The sequence below is a fragment of the Mustela erminea genome, chromosome 11, assembly GCF_009829155.1.
Source record: "Mustela erminea isolate mMusErm1 chromosome 11, mMusErm1.Pri, whole genome shotgun sequence".
NCBI classification, from domain to species: Eukaryota; Metazoa; Chordata; class Mammalia; order Carnivora; family Mustelidae; genus Mustela; species Mustela erminea.
The window spans coordinates 58067574-58095119 of NC_045624.1; the positions used below are offsets into that span (position 1 = coordinate 58067574).

Genomic DNA, 27546 nt, shown 5'->3' on the forward strand with positions numbered 1-27546 from the left:
TTCTTCAAAATGTGATTCCCTGTCCAGGACCCAGAAAAATGATCTGAGTTAGAAGATTGTGTATGGCAGCAATTAAAATTCTTAGTATTCTGGACTTTGTCCAGATGAGGTGTTTCCTTGAGCTGACTTTGGAATCTGTAGTATCATTCTCTTTGAGCACAGGTCTTTTGACTTTCATGATGAGGTAATAGTCACCTGGAATGAACAGACACCCAGTGTATTGTGGAGGTGAAGGAAATGGCCCTGGGGATCCAATAGACCTTAGTTGGAGTACTACCCCTTACTGGTTGTATGATCTCAGACAGGTTATTTAAACTTTTGTGTCTCAGTTTTCTTAACACACAACCAGAGGATAATAACAATGTTACATGTGTGTTCTTTGTGATTTCAATAAGATAATTGTTTAAAGTATTTAGTGTCGATTCTTAAAGGGGGAAAAATCTCTAATGTAAGGTATAAAATGCCAAGGGGTAATGGAGGTATGGCGATGTGTTAAGGTGCTATTTAAAAGTGGGAGTTAAATGAGAAGTGAGCGGAATAATTATAACAGACATTAAATACAGCACTATGTGCAGAGATGGTTATTTGTGCTTTAAATATAGCCAAGCAAACAAAGATGAATGACAGGACAGCACTCACACTAGACTTCATACTTTTGTAACAGTGATTATTGGGGGAAGTCTCTGGACTCAGGAATAGAGGTAGTAACCATTGCATTAATGGAGCACTGCAGAAGGACCGTAGGGGCTAATGTTAAACTTCAATCTTCATGCACTGTGGCTTTTAAGCTGTATAAGCAAGGGAGTACCAGCCGTTCCCCTGATGTGATACGGTCCTGGGATCCAACATAATTGTGACATGGCAGAACCTTGGTTCTAATGCTGTTGTGTCTGCCCAGCATTTAGGACTAAGGGAAGGTATATCCAGCAGGCTAGGGTCCGAGTCTTTGGTGGCAGCTTGTGAGTCAGCAGGCTCCTGGTATGGTGTAGCAGCTCACTGTTCGTGTTTGGAGGTCCATAGTTTACATAATACGGCAGAATGGTTATCTGATGATAGTGCCTTGAAGCTTTTTTCCTCTAAAGCTTCCCAGGAAGCTCACCTATAGTGAAGAAGTTCTGGAAAAGTTAATCCTTATATATTAATTAATCTTTTTATCAGCTCTGAAGAGTTTATTTTAATGATGAGTAAACTGAGCTACAGGGCTTAAGCAGTTCACCCAAAGTCACACAGAAAGCTGGTTGCAAGGCTTCTGGCAGGCTCAGTGGGTTAAGCCTCTACCTTTGGCTCAGGTCATGATCTCAAGGTCTGGGATCGAGTTCCACATCAGGCTCTTTGCTCAGTAGGGAATCTGCTTCCCCCTCTCTCTCTGCCTGCCTCTCTGCCTCCTTGTGATCTCTGTCAAATAAATAAATAAAATCTTAAAAGAAAAAGAAAAGAAACCTGGTTGCAAAGCTAGATTCAGAGCTAGAGAGCTTGGCTCCAAAGACCATGTTCTTAACTGTAAAAAGAGTTTTTTTTTTTTTTTTTTTAAACAAGATCTTTTTTCTTTTTTTTTTTTTAAGATTTTATTTATTTATTTGACAGAGAGAGATCACAAGTAGGTAGAGAGGCAGGCAGAGAGAGAGGAGGAAACAGGCTCCCTGCTGAGCAGAGAGCCCGATGCGGGACTCGATCCCAGGACCCTGAGATCATGACCTGAGCCGAAGGCAGCGGCTTAACCCACTGAGCCACCCAGGCGCCCTGTAAAAAGAGTTTTAATGCTGTATCTTAAAAAAATTAAAAATAGTAAATGCTCAGTGTTAGGTGGACTAAACCTCCACAAAAGCCTAAAAATAACCATGAAGTAAAGATTAATTGGCATTTCAAAAGTAGAAAATAATAAATGCTTATTAAACGAGTTTCTCAGGTGAAAATTACTAAAAATGGAGAAGAGGATCTGGGCTGTTAACTTCTGAAGGTCCAGGCACAACATTCATACACTAGAGATAAACACATGGAGTGATGATTAGTCCAGTCTCAACAGTCACAGACAGCAGAAGATGCCTTTCAAAAATTCATTGGTTGGGGTGCCTGGGTTGCTTAGTGGGTTAAGCCTCTGCCTTTGGCTCAGGTCATGATCTCAGGGTCATGGGATCGAGCCCCGCAGCGGGCTCTCTGCTCAGCAAGGAGCCTGCTTCCCCCTTTCTCTCTGCCTGCCTCTCTGCCTACTTGTGATATCTCTCTCTGTCAAATAAATAAAATCTTTTAAAAAAAAAAAATGTGCATTGGCAGCGGTGCCTGGGTGGCTCAGTTCTTAAGCGTCTGCCTTCTGCTTAGGTCATGATCCCAGGGTCCTGGAATCCCACCCCGCATTGGGCTCCCTGCTCTGGGGAGAGCCTGCTTCTCCCTCTCCCATTCTCCCTGCTTGTATTCCCTGTCTCACTGTGTCTCTCTCTGTCAAATGAATGAATAAAATCTTTAAAAAGAAATGTGAATTGGTAGTATAGAAAGATACTTTTTCCTTGGCTTGAGATACAATTGACAAATAAAAATTTTATATATATATATATATATATATATACACACACATATACACACACACACACACACACACACATTAAGATGTACATACATACTTTGAAATGATCACCAGGGTCAAAGTAGTTAACATATCTATCACTTCATGTAATTACTGTTTTTTTGTGTGTTTTATTTATTTTTTGGGGTGTTGTCAGAACTTAAGATCTATCCTCTTAATAAATTTCAGGTATACAATAAGATATTATTAATTATGGTTAACATGCTGTACATTAGACCTCCAGCACTCAGTTACCTTGCATAACTGAAACTTTGTACCATGAGATTGACATCTCTCCATTTCTTCCCCCACAGTCCTTGGTAACCACAAGACTTTTGTTATTATTGTCCACAGAGTGGAAAGTGTATCTTGCTCTGATTTGCTCATTTATACTCACATTAGTTCCATTGCTTGGATGGGAGGGACGTGAGAAATTAACGGAATCAGATTCAGAGATAATCTAGCCAACATGTTCTTTGAAAAGAAGGTTGACTTTTCAGAAACAGTTTTTGGAACCTCTGACTCATGGGACTTGAACCAAAGTCTTTCTGACTTAGTTAAGCTTTAACTCTTCTTGAAATGGGAAACATTTTTTGACAACCCATCTCCTTTTCTAATAGCCATGCTTTAAATAGAATTTTCAGTATGCAGATGGTTGTTCATTTCATTAATAGTAAATCTTTTCTAAATTCTTATTTGTCATGATGTAAGGAAAGTACTTCATGGTTTTTTGTTTTTTGGTATACCTCTTTAATTTTACTGAACATACTGGAAGGTTGTTTTAAATTTTGTTTAAATGTTCTTTGAACCAAAATATTTACAGAACAAAGAGTTCTTCTAGCCAGCAGATTGTTCCATTTGTTGTGTTTGAGTGTGGAAAAATTAGGAATGACAGCATGAGATGATACCACAGAGCATTTTCATAAACAACCTAATAGCATTGTCTAATGTGGTCTTTGTTTATTAAAGGTGTCCAAGACTCCTTTGCTATATTTAGGTAAATCTCAGGGTTTTTTTGTTTGTTTGTTTTTGGGGTTTTTTTGTTTGTTTGTTTTTTAAACTCAACCATGAAAAATATTTTCTGGTTGGGAGAAAAGGAGTATGACAAAAAAAAAAAAAAAAAAAAAAAATTACACTTAACTGAAAACAGTTCTTTAGAGTGTCAATTTTAGGAAGAAATCAATTGCAGTGTTTTTGTTTGTTTTTAAAGGTGGTAAAAAGAAATGCTACTATTTAATACTTGTGTGTACATTTCTGTTTTAGTTTGTAGGCCCTAGATCATGACCCTTTTATTAACTGGTTATAATTCATGAAATAATAGTAGAAGAAATATATTTAATAACAACAAAAGTTAACATTTGCTGGGTACTATGCCTGCATATATCTATATCTCATACTCTAACAGCTTATGTTTTATTTATTCCCTGTTAATTTAAGAAACAAAGCTTTAACTAGGAAACAAGTATATACTGAAGTCTGTATGGGCTGAAGCCATCACAGGCAAGAAAGAGTCCAGTGTTTGTGATGATAGAAGACAGTGACTATAAAGAATATATATTTTTGACATGTCGTGTTGATGAGTAAAGTTGGATGGTTAAGATTTGAACAGAATAAACGTAGATTATGGAGGACTTTAAGAACAATTTTACAATTTGAGATTTAATCTAAACACAGGTATATATGTAATTGTATGTTCTTAAATGTTTTCTGTTGAAAAAAATGAAATGAAGCTCAGTTTTAGGAGTATTAATCTTAAAATGCTCTAGACATTTATTGGACACTTTTTTTTTTTTTGAGAATGTGTAAGATGCAAGTGCCATAGACTGAATGTGCTCTCCCCCACAATTTAAATGTTGCAGTACTTATCCTAGTGTGGTGGTGTTAGGAGGTGGGGCCTTTGGGAGATGATTATGTCATGAGTGTGGAGCCTTCACGAAGGTATTAGTTCTCTTACAAAAGAGACCCCCAAGAGTTCCCTTGCTTCTACCATCCTGTGATGACACAGCAGGAAAACTGTTGTATTTGAATCACAAAGGGGATCCCCTGAATCTACAGGAACCTTGATCTGGCTCATCTTCTAAACCCCACCCGTGGATCTGCAAAACATTGTAATAGGGAAATGATGATTATCCAGACAATTCTTAAGTTATAATTGAAGGAAGAGCACTTTGACGCTGAAATCAAGGCCAGGAAGAAGTCAGAGAAAATCCTTTAAATCTTTGTGATACAGCAACAGAGGCAGGGAAAATTTTCAGTGCCTATGATGTTTTAGCTCTGCAACTTGTGAAAAAAAAATTACAGAACTGCACAATTCATACTAAAAAAGAATTGCAGCACATGCCAATCAGATTTTAAAAATATGTAAGAACATCAAGGCTTTCCCTACCCAGAAAATATTCTCATACCTTTAGTTCTATAGAATTCGGTAAAAATTTGAATTCAAGAAGGTTAAAAACAAACTTCAAAGATGGTATTGAAAGAGTTTAATACAGTTATCAGAGGAAATAAAATTAAGACTAGAGCAACACACTTTTAGAACTATTTAGCAGATGAGAATTAGAATACAACTGATAAGAGGTTATTATCATAGTGGGAAACTTGAGATAATTACAGAGTGCTCTAAGTAGAAATTAAAGAGAATAGATGTGAATGGTGCTAAAGGCATCCAACATATGGATAGTGCTTATTTTCTAAACTAGAAGAGTATTTCCTTGAAATGACTGATTCTGTAAGACCAAATGGACATAGCCTTGGGAAAATTTTAGAAATAACAACTGCCAAGTAAGCATGTGCTGATTTTGGTTAGGATTTTGAATTTCCTCATAAAGAGTTCTTCAGATAAGGACCTAGGAGCAAAAATGCAAAATCAAAACTTTAAAGAAAAACTCTACCTGACCTCTTGCATCTCCACAGTATTTGCTATCCAAATACAGTGAAGCTGTGTCTATGAACTTCGGAGGGAATGCAAGTGGAATCCAAGAATATGACTGTCAGCCAAATTGTCTGTTATAAAGATGATGAGAGGAATAATAAAATACAATGTCTACATGTATTATTTGAACTCCTGATGTTGATATCGACCAGGTTACATAACGAATGGGGAATAAGTGAACGATAAATGGAATATAAGTTTCAGGATAGGACATAATGCTTGTGGATCATGGAACAGTGACTACAAATCTGTGAGGGGGAGCGTGAACCAAATGTTTATTCCCAAACAGGCTCTTGGAGTCTAAAAGCAAAAGCTCAAAGAACGTAAAAATGTCAAAGTTTTATAAAAAATAAAACCAATTACACAAACTCCTTGAAGATAAAGTTAATCACATGAAGACGTGAATTAAAACGAAGAACTTTGAAATGGAGAAATTTTGTATAAAAAGTGTTTCGGGGTATAGATATGTCTACGTTGTGGGTATTACAGTTCTAGAATAGAATTTGAATCTAGTAAATCTTGTCTGGGTATAAACAGTATGATTGACCAGAACCAGGCTTGAGGTAGAAGTTAAAATGTGCTATTTGTTTCCCTCTCACAGAAGGGGGTCAACAAATACTGACAAATGAAATGCATTGCTATTCAAAATCCCAAGTCTTAATCTTCTCCATGTTCCCTTTTCTTAACATTTAGAAGCTTAGTTCTCTGGAAGTGAAAAATGATCTGAAGCTTAGCATCATCTTTGGGTTTACTCTATTCTTTTTTCATTCCTAACTAGTTAAAAAAAAAAAAAAGGCATGAAAGTCACCTCATTAGAATGCATTATTGCTTTTGTTTCTGCATCCTTTTGTCCTACTGCATATGTTAATATTGTGGGATTGGTGTTTATCTAACTTTGAATTTATTAGGTAGGTAGTGGTATTTTGGGATTTTTAAAAAATCTTTTCCAAGTTGTTGGTTTTAAGAACAGAGACTATTTTTCTTGAAATGATTTTTTTCCTTTAAAAAAATTGTCGTAAGTTTAAAATACCTATTAAGTACTTGCTAATGGTAAAAACAGGATGTTTTTGTACTCAAGGATCTCAAACCTGTCCTTAAGAATTTTCTCCATTTCAGTACTCACAAAGCTAAATATCTCTCATGTTCTCATCCTAGACCTTATTTCTGTATATGCAAAATAATTTTTTAATCAATCATTTTTAAAAATTCAAATTTCACTCATATTTGTTGAAGTTAATAACTGATGATATGATTATCTTGTTTCACATCTGTTAAGTCAAACTTGGCAGGATCTGAGGAATTATATGGTACTTGCATGCACACATTCTTGCTAATACCTTAAGTATTAGGGTAAGACCTTTTCTCTGTGGTCAGAGGAAAGATAATTTGTTACAGCAGTAGCATTAAGAAGCATAATGACAGTGTAGCAATGACTTTCTGAATTGCAGTTTCTACAGGGAAATGCAGTTATAACTAGGTGCAGTCCCAATGGGGTGCATTAAAGAAGAATTTTGATATTGGGGAGCACTTGTATTGAGGGACTGTGAGCAAGTCAGTGCATTCTCCTCTTACAAAAGAGACATTGTCTTTATTTTTCTGGAATGTCAAGCAGATCTGCCCCAGGGAGAGAGATGACTCTACCTTTATTTTCTGGAACATAAGCAAATTTGCTCCAGGAAGAGATGTACCTATCTTTGCAAATCTGCCTGCTATGCAAACATCTTTGAAAAGTCAATCTGGAGTAAATTAGCTATTAATGCCTTTTAAAATGTTTGGGTATATGAGAAACCCTTTGCAAAATTGTCTCCCTGTAATATCTAGAAGATGCGATTCCTTGAACAAACTTCATGTTGCATAATGAAATCCAGTTTCTTCCATATTTTATTATCGATATATGGCTGATGCATATGGAACTATTTTGTTAATTTTTTTAATGTTCTCTCTGAACTTTGTACTCAGTACCAACTTTATTTTTTTTTAAGATTTTATTTATTTGAGAGTGAGATAGTGCGACAGAGAGCACAAGTGAGGAGGGGAGGGAAAAACAGTCTCCCTACAGAGCAGGGAATCCCACTTGGGACTTGACTCCAGGACCCTGGGATCATGAACTGAGCCAAAGGCAGATGCTTAATCAATTGAGCCACCCAGGTGCCCCTCAGTAAGAACTTTAAACTGTAAGGAAAGTCTTAAAATTCATGAGCCAACTAATTTCTAGCATTGCTAAGACCTCAAAATCGTTACTTCCCCTTCTCTAATACTATGTCAAAACTGCATAGAATTAGGATGAATCCTACTTACTATGTAATGCTCTTAAAAGTACAGGGTTTAATGTTTTACTAAGTGACAAGCTTTATATTTTAGAACTGTAGATTTGAAAGAGTTGTAAGTGTAATGCCAGTGCTAACCATGGAAATGTGACTTTCTGGGGAATTACAATACTATAGATAAAAAAAGTCCCTAGTTCAATAAGTAAGTTTTTGTTCATATTTGACATAAAAAGAAAAAAATGGAAGTTTATTAGAATATTGAGCTATATGGAATAAAAATGTTAGGAAAATTTTTCTTTTTTTAAAGGTCTTATTTGTTTGAGAGAGTGAGTGCAGGGGGAAGGAGAGGGATAGAAGGAGAAAGAATCTGACACAGACTCACACTGAGTGGGGAGCTCTTATGAGGACTCTGTCTCACAACTCTGAGATCATCCCCTGAGCCAAAATCACAAGTTACCCAGGTGCCCCCAATTAGGGAAATTTTTGTAATATATGTGCTATTCTAATTCTAGTCTGGGACCACCTCTAGTAGTAATCTCTTCATCTTTCACTATCATTGTCCTAGTTCAAGTCTTATTTCTCTGTCTTACACTATAATAATTTCTTAACAGCTTTTCCTGGTTCTAGTCTTTACAGGTTTAGTTACATCTATGTAATTGTAGAATTTAACATGTTTTCAGAATCATCCAACAACCCTGTCTAACCAACCTTTTAATAATTATCCACCATGTTCTGCAATACATCCTTTGAATAAGAAAAAAGTTACTTGGTTTTCCCTGCATATATCCTATACCTTTTTTTTTATTTAAAACTATTTCCTTTAGCTATATCTGTGTTTACCAAAATCGTAATCATTAGTCACGGACTAGTTCAAATGCCTTTTTCTCAGTAGCTTTATAAACTTTTGCCTGAATTATGTTGTTTTTATATATGATTCTTGGCTTTGTGTGTCTCTAGCAGTTTTGTGCTCACTTTTAACAGTCATTTAGGTTTTGGTTTGGTCTTCCTATCTAGTTTATAAACTCATTTTTCTTCTTTCTTTTTTTTTTTTTCCTCCTAGCATGTAGAAGTCACGTCTGGGGCTTTGTGTCCTGCGGGCAGAGATCTTAAGCAAATCATCTTAGAGCAATGCTATAATTATGTTTGTGTGAATGTAAGTAGTGAATTTAAATGATTGAAAGCACTTGAGCCTCAGTATAAGTGTAATGTGGAAAATAATTTTTTCTTGATTCTTAATTATTTGATTTTAAGTTCTGATAGATGAGTTCTGTTATTCAGTATGTATTTGGAAGTTTTGTTTTTTAACTTTAGAAATGGAAAATAATGTTTTCTAACAAGGTAGAGAGGAGGGATAAGAGAAGAGGGTGACATTTCTTTAGACACCATTTTCAGTCAGCTGGTATGAAGCAGGTAAGATGAAAACATGTTTGAATAATGAATAGTTCAAATTTTAATAGGTAGGACCTTATGGGTATCCTTTAAAGATTTTCAAAAAGTGAAAACTAAGCTTGGTAAATGTTTTGGATGTTTATGTGAAAGTTCTCTATTTTTTTCCCCTTTAATTTTTAATTATCCTTGGATTAACTTTTAAATCATTAAGAACTTGTTTTCCACTTTTATTTTCTGGTCTTTCAGGTTATGTCCTCTGATTTTGAGGAAACCCAGAGGTTACTGAACATGCTTGAAGAGAGTAATCTTTCCATTCTCTATCCTGTTGTTGTTATTTCAGTAAGTAAATTAATGCAAATATTTAAAAAAATAAATTGAAGTTGACATAGTATAGTGTAGTATTAGTTTCAGGAATAGAATTCAGTGATTCATTACTTATATATAACACCCAGTGCTCATCCCAACAAGTGCCCTTCTTAATCCCCATCACACATTTAGCCCATCCCCACCCACTTCCCTCCATGCATGAACCCTCAGTTTGTTCTCTATAGTTGAGTCTTTATGGTTTGCTTCCCTCTCTTTTTTATTATCATATTTTATTTTTCCTTCCCTTCCCTTAAGTTATCTGTTTTGTTTCTTAAATTCCAGACATGAATGAAATCATATGCTATTTGTCTTTCTCCGACTGACTTACTTTGTTTAACATTATGCTTCTTGATCCGTCCACATTGTGGACTTGCAAATGGCAAGAGTCTTTTTTTTTTAATTTGGTTGGGGAGAGCAGAGGGAGAGAGAGAATCTTAAACAGACTCCATAACCAGCATGGAACCTAACACAGGGCTCAGTCTTACAACTCTGAATTCATGACCTGAGCTAAAAAATCAAGTCAGATGCCTAACCACCTGAGCTACCCTCTTTCTTTCTTTCTTCCTTTTCTTTCTTTCTTCCTTTTCTTTCTTTCTTTCTTTCTTTCTTTCTTTCTTTCTTTCTTTCTCTCTCTCTCTCTCTTCCTTCCTTCCTTCCTTCCTTCCTTCCTTCCTTCCTTTCTTTTTTTTCCAAGATTTTATTTATTTATTTGACAGATAGAGATCACAAGTAGGCTGAGAGGCAGGCAGAGAGAGAGAGAGAGAGGAGGAAGCAGGCTCCCCCCTGAGGAGAAAGCCCGATGTGGGGCTCTATCCCAGGACCCTGGGATCATGACCGGAGCCGAAGGCAGAGGCTTTAACCCACTGAGCCACCCTGGTGCCCTCTACCCCCCATTCTTTCACGTATAAATATATCAAATTTTTTTCCCAGTGCAGATTTAACTCTTCATACTTAGGCTTCCCAGTGCAGATTTAACTCTTCATACTTAGGCTTCAAAATGTTGAAATTCAACATTTTTTTTTTTAAGGATTTAAAAAAAAAATTTTTTTTTTTATTTATTCATTTGACAGACAGAGATCACAAGTAGGCTAAGAGGCAGGCAGAGAGAGACAGGGGGAAGTAGGTTCCCCGCTGAGCAGAGAGCCCGATGTGGGGCTCGATCCCAGGACTCTGGGATCATGACCAGAGCCAAAGGCAGAGGCTTTAACCCACTGAGCCACACCCGGTGCCCCTCAACTTTTATTTTTAGCAAAATTTCATCCTTGAAGAAATTTATCCAAGCCTCAAAGAAACTCTACTTTATGGATTCTTGAGCTTACTTTCTTGCTATGACCTCTATGACCGTGTTCCAGTTTTAAAACTGTTCTATTTATCACCTATTGTATCTCAACCTCTGTTCTTTGTATCTTTTCTATTAATATTTCAATTCAGTTTTCTGTTTATTCCTTTTGAGTTCTATTTTATATATCCCAGTAAGTACCAGAATTTTTATTTTCCTTTTCTGGTGTTCTGTATTAAACTAAGGAAAAAGACAGATAAACCTCTAGTTAAGGAGTAAATGTCTCCCAGCACTACTTTGAGGATAGTACTATTATAAGTCTGTATACTATAAACATTGTAAAATATTTACTTAAGATTGGAAAGTTGTTACTACTGCCTGAGTAAAATTTGTTCACCCATTCTTTTCTCATTGTATATGGACTCATGTATGTAGACTCAGTATAGGAATATTAAAGTTATTATTAAACTTCATAGGAAAATGTCATTACAATACATCTAGAATCTGTATCCTTAGGATGAACTGAAGCATTAAAAAGGTAGAATAAGAAATTCTGCTTTTGGGGCACCTGGGTGACTCAATGGGTTAAAGCCTCTGCCTTTGGCTTGGTCATGATCCCAGGGTCCTGGGATCGAGCCCCACATTGGTCTCTCTGCTCAGCGGGGAGCCTGCTTCCTTCTCTCTCTCTTTGCCTGCCTCTCCGTCTACTTGTGATCTCTCTCTGTCAAATAAATAAATAAAATCTTTAAAAAATTTTTTAAAATGCTGCTTTCTTGGATTGACAGGCAAGTAAATATGTCTGGGTTTTTGAATTGTCCTGTAAATGATCATAAAAGGTATCATGCTATTGCTTTCTGATAGTACTTGTCCCCAAATGGCTAAAAGGATATATCAGTGTTCCTAGGACTTAAAATTGAGCAGAACCAGTCAAATATTCCCCAAAATAGTAGTTTGTATAAAATATTATTATTCCAAAATACGTAAAAGACTTAAACTTGGATGTAAATATCTGGGGACATAATTTGCACATAATCAAGTGGAAAAATACATACATATATACATATAATGTCTGGGGGTGTAAGTAAACACTACATATGTGTGTAATTAGGAAGATGTAATAGGAAGCTTTTAGACTATGGTGTGCCTACTTTGCTTTTATCTGAATCGATTTGCTCGAAGATTAAATCACACCATGGAAGATTTATTTTTTTGTTTTGTTTTAAGTTTTGTTTTTAATAAGGCTTTTGTTAAGCAATTCTAAATTCTGAGGATGGTCAAAGAGTTTATTTGCTTCCCTGGACAGGTAGGTTTTATTTACCAGAAAATCTAAAATGACATCAAAGTCATGGAAAAAATACATTCATTTTTAGTTTGGAGTTATGTGATTCAATAGTTATTGAACACATGTATTGTAAATGTATAAAAACCTATTTGTCCCTGCTGAACTGTAGTATAATGGTCTTTTTTTCCTCTGCGAGGGTTTAACAACTTCCAGTTTCTGTCCATCTGTGCAGAGGAAGACTTAGTAGGAATCAGGCAGGTGCAAAGTAAAATTGTGCTTAATTAGGTGTTTGTGAGGGGTTTTTCAACTGAGAGGCTAGTTAAGGTGGTCATTTGCAGTGTGCCCATATTTCACTCTACAAGGACAAATTTTTGGAAGAAATGGGGCTGAAGTTAAGCTGGGGCATTTGTTTGGCAAACAAAAACAAAACAAACGAACAAAAAAACTTGATTAGGTTTTAAGTGCCAAAAATTGGTGGATGTCTGCCATGCTGGTGAAGTCCACATTGTCTCTTATTTTCTCAAGGAGTTACAGAAAAATATTCTGGAATTACCTGTTAATTGTCATTCAGTAGCCATTTCAAAAGTACAGGTAACCTTCAACCTCATCTGAAACGTTTATCCGTTGGAGGGAGCAAAACACTTGTTGGTTTTTGGTACGCAGGTATTTAGCGTAATTAGATTTTATTTCAGGATGTTGATTGTCTGAAGATTAACTTCTCCTTGACTTTTATTAAACTGAAATGTGTTAGGAAAGACTGACTGTAGGAAGTTTCTGTTGTCCCGAGATAAACTGACAGGTAGGATGCTTCTATTTTAAAATCTACTTAAGGGGCGCCTGGGTGGCTCAGTGGGTTAAGCCTCTGCCTTCGGCTCAGGTCATGATCTCCAGGTTCCTGGAATTGAGCCCCGCATTGGGTTCTCTGCTCAGCGGGGAGCCTGCTTCCCCTCTCCCTCTGCCTGCCTCTCTGTCTACTTGTAATCTCTCTCTCTGTTAAATTAAAAAAATAAATACATAAATAAAATCTACTTAAAAGATTCACCATGAAAAGTAGAAAAACATAGGACTTTATCTACAAAAAGCAGCTGTTTATAAAAAAAAAATCATCTTTTTAAAAAAGGAATATCTTTGCTTACTCTTATGAACATTGTAAGTTGTGACATGCTTCATTTCAAGTGGACATTTTTACAAAAAATATTTTTGGACATGTCTTGTAAAAATATCTTTTATTGATACATTGTTCAAAATTCTCTTTGGCACTGTTACTTCATTATTCTTAGTTTTTTTATTTTAAGCAGTCTAACTTGGCCAAGTTGTCATTTGTCGATGGTGTTGAGTAGGATTTAAAGTTTACCAATATTAATTTGATCAAGTTGATAAAAGCCAAAGTTTTGGTAGATGGTAACTTAATTTTATTGTAGTTATATCAAATCATCAGAGTTGTTCAGATTTCTGTGATCAGTTAGAGACTGATAATGTTGACTGGGCTAAAATAGATGTCATTCTTAAAGTTGGCAGATACAGTTGGGTTGGGTCAATTTATGAATTTTTATTTCTGATTGAATTTATGTTTTAGGATGACATTTGTTACACTACGTAGTAACTTTTAACTGTGAACCTTTGGAAACACCTAATCAGATAACAAGCATGTTCTGTACTAGGAAAATGCTCCTAACTTGAAAGAAAAAAAAAAGTTGTTTTTTTTTGTTTTTTTTTTTAATTAGAGACTGATTGGCAAAAAGGAATTTTAAAAATATAGGTTCTTTCCTATGTCTTTTAACAAGAAAAATCTTATAAACATGAAAACCAAAGCTTTCTTTTGTTAAGCTAAATTGTGTAGGAATCTCATTTTGAGAGCCCTTTCTAATGTCATTTCTGGTGCTATTTAATCTATCACTCATTATAAGTTATCAAGGAATCAAGGTTTTATCTTGAGTTGACTAAAGTTACTGTTTGCCTTCACTTTTTCGCAGTTACCAGTCGGGGGATATACAGTTAGCACCTTCTTCAGATTGCAACTCTGAAGAGGATTTTCTGAAAGCTTTCTTTGGAATCACCTGATATAATAGCAGTCAACATGGGGCATGTCCATTTCTTTATTTTCTACTCCTGTCATGTTCATTCACTGTTCAAATAGTGATGAATATTTAGAAAAACAGAGTAATATATTAAAAGAGTAAAAGGTAAATTCATAGTTTCTGATCTAAAAATCACTCCCTCCAGCCACCAGAGGTGGGGGGGGAGGCTTTTACCTAAACTAATCAAAAGTGCTAAGAATCTGAATTACAGGTTGAGTTTTTCGCTTAGTAATTAATGATCAGGGCACTGTTTTTCTCCAGCATTGGAGAAGACAATATCAGGAAGCAAAAGTATAGCTGTTTCCCAGCCAAGATTATGTAAAACCAACTGTAAAACTTATAAAAAATTCCTTTCCAGGTGTAGAAAGTGAAAGATTTTAATTTATTTGGCTCTGGAAAGGTTTGTGCAATACATCCTTTCCTACTATTATCACATGAGAGAATGGGCAGTTTATTCTTATTTAAAGCTTATTTTTTCAGTGAACAAAGCTGTTTCATATGATAGACACCAATGAAATGTTTAATTTTTAAAAGCAGAAAGAAATTGGCAACAAACACAATTAGAAGTTCAAAGCTGAGAAATGAAGCAAATTCTTTACTTTTATTTGATAAAATTTTTTTTTATCACTTCCTCATTACAAAATAATTTCATGGTAATTACCTGGATAATTGCATTAGAGCTCTAATTTTTTTGGCTATGTAGACAAGAATTTTGTTGGTGCTTTATGAGAGATAGGAATCTTTTCATGAATTTACTTTAGTAAAAAAACATAAATTACCATATGGAATTTTAATGCTTTGAAAAACATAAATAAACCTTCATAAGTGCCTAATTTAGTTCTAGTTACTGGGAAGTAGTTTATTGACATAACAGATCAGAATATATGATCTTTAAAATACTTCAAAATGTTTAATATTTGAACATGTCAGCAAATAAAAAAATAGAAAACCACCATCCATTGACACTTGATACTTCCACATCTGGGGAAATTGTCAGTGATGTAAATTATTTCCAGAAGTTTCCACAGCTCACCAATGGCAGAGCTAGGAACAGAATCAATCCAATGTGCAATGTATCCTATATATTGTTACTTTTATGAGTTCGTGAATGTGTTAAATAATATGGAAAAAGGTTAAAAATACACATACATATATGTATTTAATATTCCTTCCTAATAAAGAACAAATGACAGTTGGAAAAACATTGATTCTTTCTTTTAAGTTCTAATGGTTTCTTTCTTTGCTTCACAAGGTATTGAGGCTTTACTGAATTTAAGTTATAAAAATCTGTGGTCCTGTTAAATTTTTTACCAGATCCTAAACATGTACCTTTGTCATCTTTTACTTAACTGTTTATTCTGTACAGTTGCTCCTGTTTAACCCTATTACTGCTAGACTGAGAAAATTCGTTTTTAGGTCACAAGTTCTTAAAAAACAAAAGAGAGCTGGCTGTTGTAATTCTCCCTGCCATCATACTGGATTTACTTTTTATTATGTGTATCTTTCAGGCCCTTAGTTTGTGTTTAATTTTGAATAGATGTTTTGTGTGTGTGTGTTTGTGTGTGCATACACACATGTGTGTTTAGTGGCCAAAGAATGACCAATAGAGTTGGTCTAAATCCTTCTATTCCAGTCTTAACCATTTTGCTACTGTAGTTTTTACTTTTCCTTTAGAAAATGGTTATCTTACTGTTTACTGAATTTTTTGATGTTTTGCTTAAGGTGCATTAAGGTTTTCTCTTTCATGGTGTGGATAGATTTAGTGGTAGAAATGCAGTCATTTCCATGAATTCTACAAATGTTTCCATTTGTTTTCTGGTAATAAAGTCTAAAATATTTCCTGCCTAAAATAATAATAGCTCATTCCTGGTTTAAAATACCTTGAAAACCTTTTTGAAATTTTAGTCATGAAGGGATTCATACTGAACTCCAAAATGAAGAATGATAAAGTTCTTGTACGAGATGATAAATAGAATTGTTTGTTATTACAAGTTTTAGGAGATCTTTGCCTATAGATAAATGGTTACTAGGAAGTTTTTGTTGTAGTATATTAAAATTCCCTGAGATTAATTGCATTGGGCATATAACTGATGTCAAGATATCGTTCTCCTGGGATACACCTTGCAAGTTTTAAGTGATTCTTGTAATGAATTACAGTTATTTTCATATAGTGATGTTCTAACAGAATATCAAAAGGAACAAATTCTGGAGTTCTTTTTCTAGTTTAATGAGTTAATTTTTCTTGATTAAGCATAGGGCTTGAAATTACTATTTATTTTCCTAATTTGGGAAGTCCACTGAATTCAGTCAGATGAACAAAATTGTTTATGAATTTTTTTGCTGGTGCTTTCTATCTAAATCAGTTCCTTAAATGTAACATGAAATGCACAGGAACCAAATAATGAAGCTAGTCTTATTTGTTAGACAGCTTACATTAACTTTAGGCCTAGAAAAGGAGTTGAGCAATTTTGATCATTCACTTTTTCAAAAAATAAACCTGGGGATTTCTCCTACTAGCTTTTTGTTTGTTTGTTTGTTTTGTATACTGGATTCTATTTTATTATTTTTTTTAAGATTTTATTTATTTATTTATTTGTCAGAGAGAGAGAGAGAGAGAGAGCACGCCAAGTGCACAAGCAGGCAGAGTGGCAGGCAGAGGCTGAGAGAGAAGCAGGCTCCCTGCCGAGCAAGGAGCCTGATGTGGGACTCAGTCCCAGGCCTCTGGAATGATGACCTGAGCTGAAGGCAGTGGATTAACCATTGAGCCACCCAGGCGTCCCTGGATTCTATTTTAAATAAGGGCCTTTAGCTCAATTGTGTTATGCTACTTCTTTACAAAAAGGGAACCAAATATGTTTTCACTATCATTTATTTTACAATTACTTGTCATACTTTATATGTATTATGTTGACTTCTTGTATGGGTTAAAGTCAGGCTTGATATATATATATATGTATATATATATATATACATATATATATATATTCTTTTTGTAGTCCACTTTTTATTAGGTTATATCTAAATCTTTCCTTTTTGCAATTAGTCTCCCCCGCCTTTATTTTTTAACCCACTGAGCCACCCAGGCGCCCCATCCCCCGCCTTTGTTTTTTAATCTCTTTAAAAAACACTTGGAAGATTGCAAGATTAGTCTTCCCTTCATTTCAAAGAATCTTTCCATTTATGTCTGTCCTAGACCCTGGCATATATATATATATATACACACACACACATATATATATATATACACACATATATATATATTAAGATTTTATTTATTTTTTTTGAGATAGAGAACATGAGTAGAGGAGAAGGACAGAGGAAAAGGGAGAAGCTGATTTTATTTATTTATTTTTCATTTTATTTATTCACTTATTTATTTTTGAGATAGAGAACATGAGTAGAGGAGAAGGACAGAGGAAAAGGGAGAAGCTGATTTCCCACTGAGCAGGGAGCTGGACATGGGACTTAATCCTAAGACCCCGAGATCATAACCTGAGCTGAAGGCATGTGTTTAACCAACTAAGCCGCCCAGGTGCCATTGTGCTTGGTATATTTTTATTATACTATTTTACAAGATTGTATTTGTTGTAGAAAATAAATTATATTGTTACAAAGGTGGTATTTAATACAAATATTTGGCTATTGTTTTAAGTTTTAGGAGATCTTTGGCATAGTGAGGATGATATGCCTGGAATGGGGTTCAAGGTATAAGGAGTAGGTCTGAAAATAATAAGCGTCTATTTATCTTCATGTCTCTGAGCTTTAATTCAGAATCTTTATCTGAAAACAGAGTGGGATGCCCTTAAAGCCATTTAAGTGACTTCTCTTTCTAAAAATATTTTCTATGTTAGAACATGTTGTCAAGGCCTTTTGCTGTTGTATAACCCGTAATGCATGTGCCTTATGTACAAGTATAGGAGAGCAGTTCTGGTTATAGCAGTCATATTAAAAATGAATCAGGTGGTATAGAATTCCTACCTTGAGCCATTTTGAGAATTTTTTTTGAATTTTATTTTTTTTTCAGTGTACCAGTATTCATTGTTTATGCACCACACCCAGTGTTCCATGCAATACGTGCCCTCCACAATACCCACCACCAGGCTCACCCCACTTCCAACCCTCTCCTTATTTCAAGATTTCTGGCTTATTGATTGATTGCTTGATTCTTCTTCTTGCACCTGTCCCTTTCTTTCTTACCTTCTTTTTGTAGTCCACTTTTAATTAGGTTACATCTAAATCTTTCCTTTTTGCAATTATTCTTCCCCGCCTTTTTTTTTTAACCCACCGAGCCACCCAGGCGCCCCATCCCCCGCCTTTTTTTTTAATCTCTTTAAAAAACACTTGCAAGATCGCAAGATTAGTCTTCCCTTCATTTCAAAGAATCTTTCCATTTATGTCTGTCCTAGACCCTGCCTTCTGAGAATGATTCCTTAATCATTAAAGCTCCAGTGCATCATCTTTCCTATTCACGTTAAACTTATTTTAGGTGCAACATACTTAATGCTTTAGAGTGAACTATCCTATTATCTTGATTACCTAACTGATGACTTAATATAGATAAATATAACATTTGTTGAACATCTGTGTGACAAACATCTTGATGTATATATATGCTATTTATTACTGTAATTTTTTAAAAAACTGCATCTTTAAAAGAGTGTTCCAGATTATCTTACTCTATTGTTAAGGAAATACTTTTATTTTCTTTCAAAGATGAAGGGTTTTCAATAACCTAAGTTTAATCCAATGGCCAGTGTTAGCTTGGGAAGTGATCCTCAGCCTGGGAGTTGACAGCATATCTTGGTCATTCTTCTTTTCATTCACCACCTCAAAGTTGAGAGTTTTAACTACATCTCTTTGAAAAAAGGACAGAAATGGGACACCTGGGTGGCTCAGTCAGTTAAACATCTGATTCTTGATTTTGTGTCAAGTCATGATCCCAGGTTTGTGAGATGGGCCCCTGCACAAGTTCTTATGGTTCTCTCTCTCTCCCTTCCTCCACCCTTCCCCCTCCCTCTCTTAAAAAGAAAATAAAAAGGGTCAGAAAAGCCTATGCTAGGTAATCAGAAGAGATCTTGAAGGATATGAGCAGAGTCTGAAATTGGGAAGACTGAGCAGGTCCACATCTTTTAAGAGTAGGGAGAATAGCATTTCTCTACGGCCAGAGTAGCACATGGAATAGTCAGCATTAGAAAGCTGGTGGATCGGAAACAGACTGGACCACACACTGGGTAGGAAAAGGTCAATGTGGGCCTTGCAAGTTTGGATTCTAGGAAGCAGCCCTGCTCAGTAGAAACTGATGTGAGAACATTTGCATTTACATTCTGGATACAGCACAGAGAATAGATGAAAGTGACCAGAGAGTTTCCTTGAAGCATTTGGTTTAGTTAGGAGGCTATCACAGTAGTCCAAGAAATAATGATGGTATCTGGGACTAGGGTTGTTTTAGAGTGACTGGGCAGGAATTGTTGGAATCGAAATATATTTAAAAAGTAGAAACACAAAGAATTTGTTCTTGATTTAATGAGAGAGAGGAGGTATAATCTCAAATTTTATATCTTGTGAAACTGAAGGAATGGCTATAAGATATGGGACATTAGAGAAGGATCTTTCTGGTTTGTTTCTGAAGGTTGAGTTAGGCAAATGATTATTGCACATTTGTTCACCTAGATAATGAAAAAGATTCCACTCATATTAAAAAGCTTTTTATTCATCTGTGTGTGTGTTTGTGTGTGTGTGAGTGCGCGTGCACGCGTGTGTACACACAGAATCTCTTATCATAAAGCCAACTCAGAAAGTCAAGCTACGTTCTTCCACGGCTTCCTTAATACTTGAGTTTTAATAGAATTCCAGTTAAAGGCATAATTTTAAAAAACCTTTCATATTACAATGTTTTTTCCAAGTCCTACATAGATTTGTATAATGGATCATGTTGTTTTATGAAATCTTTCCTGTACCACCATTTCATACTATGCAAAGAAAAACAAAATTGAGAGAGCCAAATCCTAAGCACTAGACCACCAGGGAGTGTCGAAAAACACAACTGAAAACAAAAACAAAGATCAAAACCTTGTTCATGGATTGAAGCATTAATAGGCAGGAAGAAGGTAAGAATATTATCAGGCCTAAATGCTATTCCTTTAGGATAAAAATTTATAGCCACGTAAAAATAGATTACTTAAGCACTTTCCTGGAAAGGCTGGATTGTTCTTTTATAAAGTATAGAAAGGTGTTGGAATCAGTGCAAAAAGCTTTTTCATCCAAACATGCTTTGGCTTGAACCCTGCTTGCAGTTAAGTTTGTATGTGATACTTTTGGAAAGTATAGTATGATTAAATTTTCAGGCAGCAGAGGTTTTATTGTATGGGATTTTGAAGCTTATACTTGACCTAAATGCTGGGATACTTGATTCACTGGTGCCTGCTCAGGTGGAATGCAGCTAGTATTGCCAAGATAATCCTTGTACTGGCATTGGAAAACTCTTACTTGGAAATGACTGGACTGGTTAGTCACCTGCATGTTTCTTTTAAGTACTTCGAGTATTGTGCCATTCTTTGATTTTTTGAGACAGAATTACAGATTCCAATTTTTTAGTTTACTCTTTTTATGGTAATGACTGAGTTCTGGATTTTTGCCCAACCAGTGAGAACTGTGATCTTGTGTGTTTTGCTCTTCCCATTTCTAAGAAATGGAACTCCTACTACATTTATAATCCTCAGACCCTCTTCTGCCCCTGAAAATGTGGCCTGCTAATTCTTATTATTAGTATAATTATGTTAATGTTGGTAATAACAGACACTTAACTGACTGCTTGAAATAATGAATCACGATTCTTTCCTTTTAATATAAATGATCCCATTTAATCCTTACAGCAATCCTGAGAGTTGAGTATGGTACATGTCATTATCCCTGTGCTTATTTTACTTTACCAAATGATGTTTTGTTTTTAGAGATGTCAATACTTGCCCCCCTTGAGTACTAGAGACCTAAGTTGTTGAAGAAGAAAAGGATCTGAAAAACCACTCAGTAGGATGCTCTTACTTTATAGGAGATAATTGATGTCATTTTCTGTGCCTGCATTGAGATAATTTTTTGTATTAGGGGTTGGCAAAGTTTTCTTATACAAAGCCAGATACTAAAAATGGTAGGCTTTTTGAGCCAATATGGTCTTTGTTACAACTCCTGGACTCTGCTGGTCTAGTGCAAAAGTAGTCATAGATGAGATGGAAAGGATAGAGTGTGTTTGTGTTCCAGGAGAAGTTGGTTTACAAAAAAAGGCAGGAGGCTCGATTGGCCCCCTGGACTGTAGTTTCCTAGACTTTGGTTGAGCTTCTCAATTCTAAACTGTTTGCCACTGTTAATTAGTATCTTTACCTAAAATACATGTTAGGTGTTTCTTTAGTAGACATATACTCTCGGGGTCATCGAGTCTCCTGCTTTCAAGTATCACTCATGTGCCAATTCATGTTTTTATCTCCAGTCTTCATCATTCTTCTCAGTTTTGAGAGGAAGTGTTCAAGTTTATGATGTTAAAAAAAAAAAAATTGGAATGTATTGTCCTCCCTCCAAGAGCTGGGTCCCTCCCCGCAGTCTCTTTTTTGTTTCAGTCTGACCTCATCATTGCTACCATGACAGATTTTGCTGATTGCTAATGAAGAGGTACTCTCTTTATCAAAACCTTCTGGAGGCTTCTCATCCCCTTACTGGACAAAGCTCAGTAAGAGCATAAAGACTTGGTCTCAGCTGGTTTTTCTTGCTTTTATCACCCTGCTTCTCATTGCCTCACCACACAGTTGGCCTTCAGCTGAGGAACTTTTGTAACCTGTGTGCCGTATTGTTTGACAGATGTATGTTGATTCTGGTGAGTTTTTTGACCCAAAACACCATTTTTCTAGTGTTTCTCCTGCCTTAGAATTTTAGTGATCATATTTCTTCTTGGAATCCTTCCTTAACACTCTTGTGCTCAGAGTCTTTTCCCTTTTTCCAACGAGCATGTGTAGACATTCAGAAATGTTTATTGATTTGAACTCGCCTTGGCATTTCTAGTCATGATGTCTCCTACTCCATCCTGTTGCAGTGTTGTCTACCATAAATAGATGCTTTGTGGTGACTTGCAGGAATGAGGGTGGCTAGGTATGCATCTCAAGGAATAGCTATGTTTTCTTAAGGAGAATAATACTACATCTATCTGAGTTTTTAGGGTATTACTTACCATGTGTAAATTTAAACTATGAGTTTTATGATCTTGATTTATGTTATCCTTCTTTTTAGTGTAGTTAAATTTTTTTTCATGTTATCTTTTTAGAAAAATTGTGTTTCCATTCAGCAAGTATAATTGTTTAATTTACATACATGTTTTTAGATTTTGTGAATCATATCTTTATTCTTCATGTTTGGAAGCACATCTTATTGTGTCTAAGACTGATTATGTCTTAAGTTATTTTCTAGATTTATGCTAGAAAGTAGCATTAACCTTTGAAGTATTGCTCATTCCTAAGAGGAAATCTATTTTTTCTCTTAAAAATTGAATTTGGGGATTAATTCTCCAACATTTTTGGAGGAGACTTACTTTTATATTTATTTAATTTTAAGTGGCTTACTAATATATTAAGCAAATTTTAAAATATGTGTTTATGAACATTAATTTTATTTTTTGGTTCATATGGATAGCATTGCCCTATAAGTTTAAAAATAAATACTAAGTTATTTGATGAAGACAAAAGTTTGAAAGCAAAGATTATGGATTATAGTTGGCAATTTCTTTTCCTAGTCTATTTCTGCATTTTATTTGGATTGTGTGATACACTGATTAACTTCCTAGATAACTATAATGTTAACAGTGGAACTAGGGTTTTTTCTTAGAATCGATCTTCTTCAGTTAAACGAATCCATAAGCCTTTAAAGTAAAAAGTTTGTGCACCTGTCATAAATATAAAATTGAAGAAAAAGTTACCTTCAAACCTGTAATAAATGTTAAGATTGCAGTATATCAGTAGAATGAAGTATTTCACTCATTCTTCAGTATTTCTCAGTTTATTCTTAATCCATGTTGAAAGCATGTGCCAAGCAGATGTTTCTAGCTCCACCTAGCCATTTAGTTGAGCCCAGTACACATATACGCTGTGAGGGTGTACCTCCTTGTGCCATTCTGTGTTTGCAGACTTGCACAGGCCTGAATTTGGAAAAAATACACCGTGTCTTTCATCTTAGGCATTATATTTTTCATTTCTAGAAGTTTGTGTCCTTTTTACCCTTTATATTTTCTATTTCCCTAGTTAACGTTTGAATAAATGATAAACAGTTATGGTACCCATTTTAATATCCTTGTCTGCTAATTGGCACATTGATACCAGCTCTGAGTCAATTTCAAGTGATGTATTTATCTCCTTTTTATGGGTACTTTCCTGGTGCTTTTATGCCTTAAAGAGAGAGAGAGACAGAGAGAGAGAGAGTGTGTGTGTGTGTGTGTTTAAAGTGTGCTGTGTGGATTTTTAGTTTTCACCTAACTTGGAAAATTTTCCAGCTATGTTGCTTTTTGTTCTTTACATTTAACTGGGAACTCCAATTAATCTGTATTTTAGATTGTTCGAAGTTGATTCATATCTCACTAATGTTCTGTTGATTTTTCTTTTTTTCTGTTTCATTTTAAATAGTTGCTATCATTATACTTTTAAATTCACTGATCTTCAACAATGTCTAGTCTGCTGTTAAGCCCCTCCAGAAATATCAGATGAAAAATATCAGATGATGATGATATTTTCATCTTTATAAGTTAGGTATAGGATTCTTTCACATTTTCTTTTTTCCTACTTAACACATAGATTCTTTCCTGGAGCATTGTGAACAATGGAACATAGTTGTAAATTTGTTTTAATGTCCTTTTTCATTCTAATAAATGTGTCATTCATGAGTTGGTTTTGATAGGTTTTTCTCCCTATGGGTCATATTTTTCTGCTTTTTTGGACATTTTATATATTTTGATTAGCTGTTAGAATTTGTGAACTTTACCTTGTTGGGTATTGGTTATTTTTTTATTACTGTGAATATTTTTTAGCTTTTTTCCTGGGACATAGTTGGAAACTGTTTGATCCTTTTAGGCATTGTTGCTGAGATTTTTAGATCAGACTAATTAATGTATTTACATAGGTCTTATATTCTTCACAACTGAAGCGAAACACTTCTTAGTATTTTATCTAATGCCCTGTAAATTATGATACCTTCTATCCTGGCTCATGGCTCCCACCATTATTCCTGACCTGGGGTGTGCATCAGGCACCGTTCTATCTAGTCTCCTCCATTGAATTTTTCCCCCACCTCAGCTTGTTTTTATTCTCAAATGCATGCACTGATCAGTACTCTGCTGAATATGGGAGAGAGTTAGCCTGATAATCACCAGCCTTCTCATTCTTCATACCTCTTTCCTCTCTGGAATTTTGCCTTGTGAACCCTAACCACTAGGCTTTGAAACCCACATATCCACCTTTCCTTTCAATGTGCCATGGCCTGGAAACCATTTTAAGGAAGTAAATTGCTGCAGACATAGGGCTCATCCCATCTGTTCTCATCCTTCAGAGCTGTCCCTTGTTGCCAGGTGTGTCATGTCTTAAAAATCTTAGTTTGGTTTAGTTTGTGTACTTAACTTATTTGTTTGAAGGGGAAAGGTAAGTCTGATCCCTTTTACTCCTACTTAGGCAGAAATAGAAGCTGGAACCATCTCAGTTTAAGAGTATTATGTTCATACATTCATACTGATCCACATTTTCAGAAATATATGTAAATAAGAAAAAGCTCAGTCAGTTTTAGGTCAGACTCTATATTAATTTTGTATATGAGAGAGAATTATTCTAGCATTTTTAATTGTAGGATTTAAACTAGTAACTTAACATTTAGTCAGGAAAAAAAAATCCTTTTTATTACACAGACACATAAGTTAATGACCAAAACAATTAATGAGATATATGATGAGCATGATATTTTACAAGCTTCTTTTGTTCCAGGCAAGTACAGCCCATTAGCACTTTCTGCAATGATGAAATAATGTTTGATTGCTGTATTCATGTCTATGGTAGCTACTAGCTACCTGTTGCTATGAGCACTTAAAGTATATCTACTGCATTTTCAGTTTTATTTGAATTTAATAATTTTGAATTTAAATGTAAATAGTCACATATAGCTAGTGGCTACTTTAGTAGACATTGCAGTTTTAGACTATGTTTTATTTGATCTGCCTTTATAATAGGTCAGTTCTATTTTTTTTTTTTTTAAGATTTATATATTTATCCTTTGTGGGGAAGGGAATGTGCAGAGGAAGGAGAAAGAGTCTTAAGCAGACTTCTGCATTGAGCCCAGAGCCCGACATGGGGCTTGATCCCATGACCCTGAGATCATGATCTGAGCTGAAGCCTCATTCTGATGCTTAAGCAGCTGAGCCACCCAGGTGGCCCAGGTCAGTTCTCTTACATGATGTAGCTTCCTGGAAAAAAAAAAAATGTTCTCAGAAATAAAAGGTTAGTTACCTCTATATTTTAATAAAAAATAGTCCAGAGGAAAGCACCATTGATCTTCTAATTTGTTATTGGAAGCATTGTAATCGGAATTTTTGAGAATTGCATTTTCCTCTGAGGCTGATTTTTTTGTTTTGTTTTGAGGCTGATGTTTTTAAGTTCCCTTAAATTAGCACAGTTTTTCTGTATCCTTTATATAATTAATGTAAGCTTAACATTATCAAATAATTCAAAAGCAATTTTGATAAGACCATAATTTCCTGTTGCTTTTCTTTATTACAGTATGAATTTCCTATTCCTGAAGTTGTTAAAAAAAACATTAATTGCTAAAATTATTAAAGTATTTTTGCCATACTTAATAAAAGACATAGGATGAATCTGTGGAGGCTATGCTAATATGTTTTATGTATATCATATACCTGTGTTTGATCCCCTTGATCATGATTTGAATACTTTTTGTTTTTACCATATAGTATTCAAAATACCTTATCTCCTGAAAATGTTTTTTATTGTTTTTGCCTGTTGAAGCATATTAAAAATGTCAGGAATCACTTGAAAAAGTAGGTATATAAAAATAGAACAAATGTTTATAAATTTAAATGGACTTTGTAGTGGTTAGCATTTATTTGTGAACTCCAAGGATACTCATTATTTATTTTTTAAACATACCATGTAATGCTTATTTAAATCACCTGCCTGCAGACAACCTTGATAATAATTATAGATTGTTGGTTAATGTGTAATAAGCTTGATCATGTAAAATAAAATTTTGACAAGTCATTAAAATATATAAAGAGGGTTATGCTAAACTTAGTGAAGAACCACATACCTGGTTTTTGTAACTTACTTTAGTGATTTAATATGTTTTAAATAATACTAGTTTAGCAAGTCAGTGCTTCATATTAATCATTGTGCTTGCGGTTACCTTTTGATTCTAAAAGTTGTTACAGATGGTACAGATGTTAATTGAAAAGATATATAATGTTTCAAGTAATTGTCCCATAATACAACAGTGGCAGATTTCTATTCCTAAAGGAGAATTACCTTGTGAAATCAGAAGAAAAATATCATTTCTAAGCATGATCTCAAACTATGTTAGGTTTTCCTACTGCCTGTTTAAAAATGTGAAGTTCTCGTTTTGTTATTTTTTGATCTTTTACATAAGGATCTGAAACAAAATCAGTATACAAGTATGACATTTGTCTTGATACTATAAAACTTAATTACTTTTTAATTCTTTGAATCAATAAAAATGTATAAATCTTTTCTATGGCTAATATTTTAATGTGAAATATTCTTTATTTACTACTTTGGTTAAATGCCCTCATTTCTCAACCTAATAGTTTTGCTGGTATTTTAAGATTTATAGATGAGTTGTTAAACATGTGCTCTGAATTTTCATGATAGCTTACAACTTTTAATGAGCTTCTATTCATCAGAATTATACATTGAATTGCTTGATGGTGTTAATTTAAATTTGTTCCAAAATAGGGCGCCTGGGTGGCTCAGTTGGTTAAACATCTGCCCTTTGGCTGAGGTCATGATCTCAGCATCCTGGGATCTAGTCCCAAGTCCCTGGTCAGACTCCCTGCTCAGTGGGGGCATCTGCTTCTTCATCTCTTTGCCCCTCATCCCATTCATGCTTGTTCACACTTTCTTTTATTAATAAATAGAATCTTAAAAAAAAAACTTGTTGTAAAATGAAATGATTCAACATTAAAAGTTCCTTTTTCTTTTGAAAAGCACAGTAAAAAATGAAAATACAGTTCATTAATTTTCATTAATAGAATCTGTGTACTTCATAAATAGTTGAGGTGAGATGGAAGTTTCTCTAAAGTTATTTTTTTATTATTAATTATTTTTATTAACATTTAATGTGTTATTTGTCCCAG

At 34.8% G+C, this 27546-nt stretch overlaps 1 protein-coding gene across 3 annotated transcripts in view; it reads left to right on the forward strand.

Annotated features, from left to right (window-relative positions):
• Positions 1-27546, forward strand: part of CRPPA (CDP-L-ribitol pyrophosphorylase A) — a 299557-nt gene that overhangs the window by 155943 nt on the left and 116068 nt on the right. For all 3 annotated transcript variants that reach the window (XM_032304813.1, XM_032304812.1, XM_032304814.1), the window contains exons 7-8: positions 8817-8909; positions 9392-9484. In XM_032304813.1, coding sequence (XP_032160704.1) covers positions 8817-8909; positions 9392-9484 — 186 coding nt within the window. The remainder of the gene's footprint in view (positions 1-8816; positions 8910-9391; positions 9485-27546) is intronic.